This window comes from Sprattus sprattus, assembly GCF_963457725.1.
Source record: "Sprattus sprattus genome assembly, chromosome: 3".
NCBI classification, from domain to species: domain Eukaryota; kingdom Metazoa; phylum Chordata; class Actinopteri; order Clupeiformes; family Clupeidae; genus Sprattus; species Sprattus sprattus.
Genome location: NC_137922.1, coordinates 38,608,144 through 38,618,143, shown reverse-complemented (window position 1 = coordinate 38,618,143; position 10,000 = coordinate 38,608,144). Strand labels below are relative to the sequence as shown.

General features: G+C 45.5%; 2 protein-coding genes across 12 annotated transcripts in view; one reads left to right on the top strand and one right to left on the bottom strand.

Annotated features, from left to right (window-relative positions):
• The window catches only part of cavin1b (caveolae associated protein 1b), a 17,595-nt gene extending 15,107 nt beyond the window's left edge, over positions 1 to 2,488 (bottom strand). Inside the window, exon 1 of the mRNA XM_080834464.1 lies at positions 1,573 to 2,488. Within this exon, the coding sequence (XP_080690590.1) occupies positions 1,573 to 2,100 (528 nt within the window). The 5' untranslated portion in view covers positions 2,101 to 2,488. The remainder of the gene's footprint in view (positions 1 to 1,572) is intronic.
• A 3,000-nt stretch (positions 2,489 to 5,488) lies between these two features.
• The window catches only part of atp6v0a1b (ATPase H+ transporting V0 subunit a1b), a gene marked incomplete at both ends in the record, with an annotated part of 17,924 nt that continues 13,412 nt past the window's right edge, over positions 5,489 to 10,000 (top strand). For 6 of the 11 annotated variants that reach the window (XM_080834254.1, XM_080834261.1, XM_080834257.1 and 3 more), the window contains 8 exons: positions 5,489 to 5,605; positions 5,756 to 5,834; positions 5,939 to 6,036; positions 6,276 to 6,404; positions 7,856 to 7,938; positions 8,566 to 8,692; positions 8,791 to 8,873; positions 9,110 to 9,203. In XM_080834254.1, coding sequence (XP_080690380.1) covers positions 5,489 to 5,605; positions 5,756 to 5,834; positions 5,939 to 6,036; positions 6,276 to 6,404; positions 7,856 to 7,938; positions 8,566 to 8,692; positions 8,791 to 8,873; positions 9,110 to 9,203 — 810 coding nt within the window. Of the gene's footprint in view, positions 5,606 to 5,755; positions 5,835 to 5,938; positions 6,037 to 6,275; positions 6,405 to 7,825; positions 7,939 to 8,565; positions 8,693 to 8,790; positions 8,874 to 9,109; positions 9,204 to 10,000 lie in introns of all 11 variants that reach the window. The other 5 variants (XM_080834259.1, XM_080834256.1, XM_080834262.1 and 2 more) reach the window with 4 other exon arrangements.

Below are 10,000 nucleotides of genomic sequence, written 5' to 3'. Positions count from 1 at the left end.
CCAAATTTGCAAAATATAGAAACACTAATTTTCCACTTAGTCCCTTAGACAATAGACAGCATCTATGATGGACTGGTTGCCGTGGGGCCCTCAGTGAAGACAAACGGCACCATTGACTTACAACGCTTTAAAATGGACTTGCTTTAATCTGGCATACACAAATGTCCTCTCAAAGAGCTTGCGGCACATCCTTACAAGTGCTTTACGACTTTACCCCAAAGGACCTCTGTTCCCCCTGGGCTTCTGCTGCCAGGGTGGCATGCATAAACACCTTTTACATTTTCCACAACAGGAGGAAGAAGCTATAAGCGTCACGCGATGTTCTGTGCGTCTACACTCCATTTTGAGACCACAATTCTAAAATATACAGACTTACGGCTCCCTGTCCGACCATGCCTACAAATTACTTCGCCGGAGATGGCAAACATCTGCGTGGCTCCCTCTAAGCCGTAACTCATAAGTGGGCTCATGTTTTCCATATGAATTCATGAAAGGGAACGGTCCATCCGAACACCGAATAGATGGCGCTGCGTGGGAGAAGTCCCACTGCTCGAGCATTTACTTAACCTATTTATTCAACTTGCAGAGTGCTGACAAACTGAAATCTGCACATTATAAAGCACCCGTTTCAAGCCATTTTACGAACCCTGGATCCTTGGGGCTCTCTTTACAGTGTGTTTAAGGGCCTCGTAGGGTCGGAGTCTCAATCAATCTGTGTAGCGGGCGTTCTGATCCCTGCCCACCTACCCAGACTGTGGGGACTGAGAGAGAGTGTGTGCCTTGCTGGGATGATTTAAAAGCAGCCCTCCAGACTGGCTAGAGCCTGCTGTGGTCTGAGACTGAGCCAGTGGTGTGTAAAGGCGGGCAGTCTCTCTGGCCCTTTGAGACTCAATAGGGGAATCTCAGAAGTGTGTGTGACCACACCCATGAGCCTGTGATCTCCCCAACTTACACCTTCTCCTAACTACCACCTCCCATAAGAGGCATCATGCCCAGTAACCCTAGGACGGCACTTACACCATAGGTTCTCCTAACTACCACCTCCCATAAGAGGCATCATGCCCAGTAACGCTAGGGTGGCACGTGCCAGTTCACCCTCTTGGCAGAACAAATGGTTTCAGCATGGAGCACCTAGTGATTAGCTGCCCTCGTTCAGATAGAAATCCTCCCAGTGGGGAAGACTCAACCCTAACCCTCCCTGGGATGATGAGAGTTTGATTATCCTGAAGGCTTTGCTGCTGTGACTCCCAGCCACACCCTTCAAACAGCAGAGGACCCCATACCCACTCCTCCACCTCCACTTTATCACTTCATCAAGTTTCAACACTTTGCTCTATTTCATTTGCCTGAGCCCAGAGACTACACACCCACACACACACACACATGCACACATACACACACACACACACACACACGTACGCAGTCAGGCAACAAATACATGACCTTGTCTTCGACATCTGTGTTTCCACAGTAATTACTTAACTGTCCAATGAAATGCCCTTACACACACCCATAACATTAAATTGTGCACTTCCCTCACACTGACACGCACCGACACACAAACACACTGACCTGGTAAATCATGACTTTGAAGTTCCTCCTCTTGAGCAGCTCGGCCTCGTTGCTCTCCAGTCTCTTGATCTGGCCGGCCTGCTTCTCCAGGTTGCTGCGCACCGTCTTCACGTTCACGCTCACCTTGCGCACCTTCTCCAGCATCTTGTTGACCGAGTTGGCCGTGTTGGTGTGGCTCTTGGACAGCTTGGTGAGCTCGCCCTGGATGCCCGAGACCGAGCGCTCCATGTCCACCTGCCTGGTCTCCAGCCCCGCCTGGGTCTGCTGGATCTGATCCACTGCCCCGATGATCTTGTCCAACAGGGCCAGGACCATCACGCCGTTCACCTGCCCGTCGCCCTTCTCCCCCTCGTTGTCCTTCTCGTTGTCCTTGGTCGAGTCAGCGAGGGCGCCCACGATGGAGGCGGCTATGTCCTCCTCGTCGTCGGAGGGGGGCAGGTTGACCTCGTCGTCCGAGATCTCAGTGAGAGACTTGTGGTGCTGCTCGGGCAGCCCCAGCTGCAGGCTGGAATCCTCTATCAGCTCCATGGCAATCTCAGTGGATAGGAGTCAGAGCACCACGCGCACAAGTTCAGAGAGAAAAAGGGGAAAGGAACGGTAGTAGAAAAAAAACAAGACACAAACTTTTCAAGACTTTCTGGTCCACTTCACTTTTGCCCCCCCTTACACTTCCTCGGTCCAAACTCAGCTTCACCTCACTGCTCTACCTCTGTCTATCCCTGCTCTCTTCTCGCTCCCTCTGTCAGACACACCAGCCACACACGCGCGCACTCTCTCTCCCTCTCTCTCGTTCTCTCTCGCTCCCTCTCTCTGCGTGTTTCACCCTGGACGCTGGCCAGTGGAGTGGATGCAGATAAATCTGAGAGCTCTGTGTTGCATGAGCACTGGGACTGAAATGCCACACTTCCCTGCCAAACCCTCCTGTCAAATCATCAGCTCTGCCTGCCTTTTCTTTTTTTCCACCTCTTTTCCCTTTTCCAGACCCCCCCCCCCCCCCTCCCTCCCTCCCTCCCTCCCTCTCTCCTTCCCTCTCTCCCTCCCTCCTCCCGCCCCTTCTACACCGCTCCGCTCTGAGTTTCCCCCCTCCCCTCCTGATGTGAGAGCAAGTGTGTGAATGTGTGTGTGTGTGTGTGTGTGTGTGTGTTACTCCACCCAGTGGTGTGGCAGGGGGCAGTGCAATGGCCCTGCCTTGTCTCAGGATGGTTGGAATAGTTGGAGCAGAACTGCAACTCTGAGAGTGAGAGATGGAGAGAAAGAGAGAGATAGAGAGAGAGAGAGAGACAGAGACAGAAACAGAGAGAGAGAGAGAGAGAGAGAGAGAGGCTCACATGCAGGCACAGGCACAGACAGCAGTGGAATGTGTAGCTGGAGCTCCAGGGCTCTCTCACTCTTTTATTTTTTATTTTAATAAATCCCACAGGGTTTTCCTCTCTCCACTTTTTCCATAGAGTCCTCGGAGTCAGTCCCGGCACACAAGGGTTGAGAAATGTCAACTCGCGATGTTGACAGTAAAGGATGGGACTGGGTGTTGCCATGGTGATGTGTGTGCTTGTTTGGGTCTGGAGGTTAAGAATGCACAGAGATGATGACCATGTAGCTTGTAATCTAACATATTGGTTAACCAATTCCAGTATGCTACGTTCGGTGGTGAAACTGCTGGAAGTGTTGTGATGAAGTGCCGTAAATCACTGGGGTGCAGGAGGGATCCAAAAGTTCATCATGTGGTAATGATTCTCTGTCAGATGTTGTCTACTGTGCACACCTTTTTTCTATAGAAAAGTGCTAAACTTTTATGAAAGCTACCAAAGTCAGCAAGATGTAGCTGACTCTGTAACTAATTTACATGCGATTAAAATATGCCACCCATGACATTTCAAAACTGCTTAGTCCTCCTGAGTGGCATTATTTTCTAACAGTATCATTTTAGTACACCAAGAGCATAGGGCATGACTGATAGGCCACAGGCCTAACTTTGGCAGGTTTTGCTTTCCTTCACACATTTACAAACTACTCAGCAGAAGACGAACAGGCTTTCTACGTCATTCGGAAATGTCAATAATAGGTGATACCTGCAGTCCGGCATACCAAAAGTCGACCTCTGTTCCGTCTAATTTGGCTTTTATGGAGGTTTTAGGGCTCCCCTTGTGGTTAATTTTAACATAAAGTAATTACAGAGTCAGTGTCACATTCTCCGCGGTCATGTTCAGCCACTTGCCTTCAGCCACTGCAAGCGAGTAATTCAGTGTCGTAACAGGTCAACAAGGCCTACCGTTGGAAAGTCCACCAGTCCAAATGTTGGCGACACCATCACCGCCCCACAGCTTTTTGCGGAGTAGGCCAAGCCTGTGTTGCACAATTCTGCTGAAGTCAGAATACATTGTCTAGGATAGAGGTCTCACAGAAGGTCTTTGAGTCTCATAGAAGGCCTATGAATTGATGCATGGAAAAGCAAAAGGTGTCAGGTGTTATGTAAACACATTTAAGGATAACAGTTTACCTTAAAACAAAACACCAACAAGAAAAGTATTTTTCTGTAGTCTATGGTACACCTATAGGTGTTTGTATAGGCTACATCCTCAGCCTTAAATACACACAGCACTCAGTTATTCTCTGTTTCCTCTGAGCATATCTGACATGGGCTAACTGTTTTACCTCGGGGTTGATCATGCTTGAATCACACGCTGCCAGCTGAAGGAGACAAGAATGTCACATGACCTGCGGACCCTCCAGTGACGTCACGTGTATGCTGCTGTGAAGAGAGAAGCAGGGAGCTGAGCATATTGAGATTCAACGAAGGTAAGGAAATTAATCTGTCTGCTATTTATAACAATTTGTTCAAATTGAAATAGTTTTAGAGTGTAATGCATGTTAAGATCAGCAATTAAGATTTAAGATTTAATTAACAATTGAAACGCAGAGTGGTGAATCCGATTCGTCTGTGATGCTGCTGTCCGCCCTGAGATGGAAGGATGCTTGCTGCATCCGCTGATGTTTATGCTGGGCAAATGAATGAAAACGGTTGTGAAAGTCTATCCTCTCTCACAGCTAAATGTGACGAACCTGACAAATATTTTGATACGAACAAAACATTTAGACATCCGTTTTTAGAAAACTGGGTTGAGGTGAATCGTTGTCACGTATATTTTTATATTTCTCATTGTAATAAATGTATGCATATTTTACGTAAGCTACTACGATATGTGTATGTGTTTATCGATAGGCTATTACCTATCCACGGTGAATAATGATGTGTACCTTGGAGACAACATGCATTGATGTGTTATTACTAAATAATACGATAAAAAGCTAGTCTTTAGTCTGACATGTCAAATACACAATTGGATGTTTTTCGCGTTGTAACTATGTGAAAGCGGCTTATGACGATGGTGAAGTGAAATAATGGCGTCCTTGAGTCGTGAAGGGCAGTGCAGTAGTCGTGATGCTGAGGCTGAGAGCGCTCACCCTCCCGCACGCACTTCCGTCGACACATTAAGGATTGCCTGCTGTAGGTGGCTGTATTCTGCGCATGTGCAAACCATCCTATGAAAAACATCACAGGGGAATCGATTTACCAATAAATGCAATCTGATATTGTAAAATTATTACCAGCGTCTTCCTCAATCACATTATATGATCACAAATGTCGTTTTTGGTTAAGAATTCCTTTTTGCAAATGTATGCTATTTCCTGGAAAGATCAGTTTGTTTTGTGTTTTACTACTGCACAATTATAAATTATGATACATGTGAAATATGTATGTGTATTGTGCAGGTGTTAAATACGGTCTATTCCAGATTGATAGATTTATTTTCATACAGAATTACGATGAAATGAATGGCTTAATCATGCATTTTTGTCTCTTGTTTCTTCACTTTTGAAGTTTTGAGCTAGTTGAGTGGGCTCTTGGTTAGGCATCATGGGGGAGCTGTTCAGGAGCGAGGAGATGACCCTCGCCCAGCTCTTCCTGCAGTCTGAGGCGGCCTACTGCTGCGTCAGTGAACTGGGAGAACTGGGAATGGTCCAGTTCCGCGATGTGAGTTTCTCTCAAATTCACTTCACCCTCCATCTCAAATTATACTGTGCTTTGATGGACTAGAATGATCAACATTACATTACATAACATAGTCAGTATATCATGCTTGCAAAACATTTACATAAGCATTTGTCTGTCCGGTCTGTGTAGTTGAACCCGGACGTGAACGTATTCCAGAGGAAGTTTGTGAATGAGGTTCGCCGTTGCGAGGAGATGGACAGAAAACTAAGTAAGAGCAGGATGGATCGGATGGATGGTCCAACTGATGGATGTGATGAATCCATTTTGGTTTCAACTTATGTTTTCAATAACTTGCTCAATGTTCTTTCCCAGGGTTTGTGGAAAAAGAGATTAAAAAAGCCAGCATTCCAATGGTGGACACAGGGGAGAATCCTGAAGTGCCATTCCCAAGAGACATGATTGACCTTGAGGTATCAGCACTAAGATTTGAACTAATGAATTGCATGTAATCTAATTTAATTACATTTTTAACATATGTTTACCTTGGGTATATTTTAGGACATAAAATGTCCTGGTCAGTCAAACCCAGAGGAGTACGATGTATTCTTAAATCTGTGTTCCAGTAAAGACATAACGTCTGTCTGTCTGTCTGTCTGTCTGTCTGTCTGTCTGTCTGTCTGTCTGTCTGTCTGTCTGTCTGTCTGTCTAGGCCACCTTTGAGAAGCTGGAGAATGAGCTGAAGGAGATAAACACTAATCAGGAGGCCTTGAAGAAGAACTTTCTGGAACTGACGGAGCTGAAGCACATCCTCAGGCGCACGCAGCAGTTTTTTGATGAGGTCAGGTCTTCCTTTTCAGCACAGCGGCTGATAATGCACGGAGACAACCTGAGAGCAGAGCAAAATAATGGAATTAACCATGAAACACTATCTAACTACGAGCCCTGTCCACCGGTAATGGGTCCAGCTGCAACACTGAACCACCTTGTAAAAAAGGATAGGTTCCCGGGCGGGCTTTAGTTCGGCCTTTATTTTGCTGCTGTTTTATCTATTTGTTCTCATGGCTTTCACTGCTGGCTTTATGGTGTGTGTTTTTGAAGTGGATATAGCAGTATCATACTTGATACATTACTGACATTGCAGGCTCAGTAGTAGTAGTAATAATAATAATGGATTTAATGCATGATGGCTTTCGTAATGGTGTGTTATTAGAAGGACAGAAAGACAGGTTGTGTGTGTTTGTCAGTGTATGTGCACACAGTATATATATTTGTGTGTGTGTGTGTGTGTGTGTGTGTGTGTGTGTGTGTGTGTGTGTGTGTGTGTGTGTGTTTGTGTATTAAAGGTGTATTTTATGTGGGAGGGAGAATGTAGGATATGTGATACAGGGAACTGTAGGATAGATAGGCATGCGGCATCCTTGCAGTCTCATGATCCCGACATTATTACTTTACATCCAGCCATCACTCACCACCACTACAACCACCACATACGCCATCACATCCTGTCTCCCCTTGAAATATCTCTATCCCCCCCTCACCCTTATGCATTCATCCCCCTGTTTCGTTCTTGTTTCAGCTTCAAGCTTGTGGGGGTCGTGCTCCTAAATCATGCTTGCTAAATAAGTCTCTTGAAATGGCATTAAATCTCAGATTGTGTCAGGCTGTGCTGCAGCTGCCAAGTGACAGAATTCACTGCTGGCTGCCTTGTCACACCCCACAGACACAAGCAATTTAGACAAGATGTTCATTATTTCTGCCCTAAGTTATAGTAGTTTTAAATAGCTCTACCTTTACTACTAAGCTGCTGACCCTCCAGCTTATAGACATTTGACTCACAGTTGGAGATAAATGATGCACTTTTGTATCACTTTATCCTCAGGAATGATCATCACTCTCTCCCAACAGTCTTTCATTGTATTTTTGTAGTGGCCTCTCTTTGTCTCGCACTCTATACTCTCCTCTCTCTCTCTCTCTGACACACGCACTCACACACAGACACTCACACTCACACACACACAAACACACACACACACACACACATACACACACACACACACACACACACACAGACACACACACACAACACACACACACACACACACACACACACACACACACACACACACACACACACACACACACACACACACACACACACGCACAAACAGAGAGTTGTCCACTCCCTGTTGTCCCTCCCTGTCCCTGCCGCATGCCTGTAATGGGGGGGTGATTAGGCATTTGGTTGGTTTGTAAATTCAGGCTCAATATCATCATCATCACCACCAGCAGATGGAGGATCCTAACCTGATGGAGGAGTCCTCTTCTCTGCTGGACCCAAGTGAAGCAGGGCGTGGCGCCCCCCTCAGACTGGGGTAAGGACTGCACCAGTCAAACCTTATGTTGTGCATGCATAGTGTCGATCTATACTGCCACATCAACAACGCAATGCAGATTTTCAGGATAGCAATTGGGAATTAACAGGATAATACTAGCCTGCAATTATTAAATTGTATGTATCTACATCAAGCTAAAGCACACTCCAACAGCCACCCTTATTATATTATGTTATATGACAATAACACCTCATACTTTAAAATGGGCGTTACTACATTTTTGGCCGAGGCAAGTCAAGCCTGTTGTGTTATACCTTGCGTGCAGGGCTTCCCCATGAACATACATTATCCATGCCGTGTCTAGTTGTAGACTTTAAGGGTGCAAACCTATAAATAATTATCATAAGGCTTCATCTTGCTAAGCTTGGCAAAGGCTCCAAGGCACTCATCTTTCCCCCGCTCCGCTGAGGCAAGTGGCCTCTGATAATCATATGGGTCATATGGGTCATATGGATCATATGGGTCAATTGGGTCAGATGGGTCATTTTTACTGTATACAACTCCACTGTCTTTATGTGAGCTGTTTAAACATTCTATTGATTATCGCCTAAGCTGAGTGCAGGCTTTGATCTGTGCCTCTTCCCTGTTGACTGATCAATTGTGTAGGTTCGTTGCTGGGGTGATAAACCGTGAGAGGATTCCAACCTTTGAGAGGATGCTGTGGAGAGTGTGTCGCGGAAATGTCTTTTTGAGACAGGCAGATATTGAGGATCCCCTTGAGGACCCAGCAACGGTTAGAACTGAATACCAGAATTGTATTTCTGCTTTAAACTACTGGTAGCGAGACCAATATTTTTTTTTAAACGGTACTCTTTTGTCTTCTCCCTTTAGGGAGACCAAGTCCACAAGTCTGTCTTCATCATCTTTTTCCAAGGAGACCAGCTGAAAAACAGGGTGAAGAAGATCTGCGAGGGGTGTGTTTCGTCCTGATTTTAAGCATACACACATTTTCAGTAATTACAAACCTGGGAAAGCATTCAAATCTCTTTGGCTTGGGGTGACTGGCATCATTCATGGTAGACCACAAAAAACAGATGCAATACCAGCCTTCAAAGCCAGTCTGGTTAATGATTTAAAGCCCTAATTAAGCTTTGATCTTGTAAATACTGTCATGCTAAATAGAAAACTATTGTCTGTTTTTATCAAACAGTTTCAGGGCATCACTGTATCCTTGTCCAGAGACTCCACAGGAAAGGAAGGAGATGGCCGCAGGGGTCGCCACCCGTATTGATGACCTCCAAATGGTACTGTCACTTCTCTGATGCACATAAGCTAGAACAGTGTGAAAGCACACATCTGCTGTAGATGTTGAGTCCCAAACTGTGTTGTGCTTCTATAGTTGGTTTTACTGGTTACTTATGTTATATATAAAGTTATGCTAGGTTTTACTGGTCATTCCATTGTAAACTCCAGCCATCAAAATAGCTCACCGTCACAGATTAGGAAAACAAACTCAAAAAGCCTATTGTAAATACAGAGTAACTCATGGCACTCTGCTCATTTGGAGTATAAACAGTGCTTGTCCAGCCAGCTTGTAATAGTAGCTATTACTAATCTCGGCAGCCCATTTCTGTCTTTTAGCCAGGCATCCTGGTGCCTCTCTACTCTCTTGCAAACGTCCAGGGAACCAATACCTCAAGACACACTGGGCATATGTTCCTTGCCAAAGTAACATTCCCAGACTCTGTCCACTCTTAAATGTTGGATCGTTTTCAATGGACCTTTTGTGTTGGGGTGTGTCAGCGTTGAATGCAAAATAATGACTCATTTCAATGTCAGACATAAAATTGAACCTGTCACGGAAACAAGATTGCATGGGATGTTTGTGCTCTGCTGTTTGCCAGGCAGACAATTGATGCTATTACATTCCTAAGATATTGGTGACATGTGAGACTAGATGAATTACGTCCTCTTAAAACATTCACATCAGACAAAATTAAAGAGGTAGAGTGTGGGTTGAGTGCCTCCACAAATCGCACATGTTACCTTTGCTCACCCCTGTGCAACACGTACTAGTGCGAGACACTAGTGATAGTGAGAG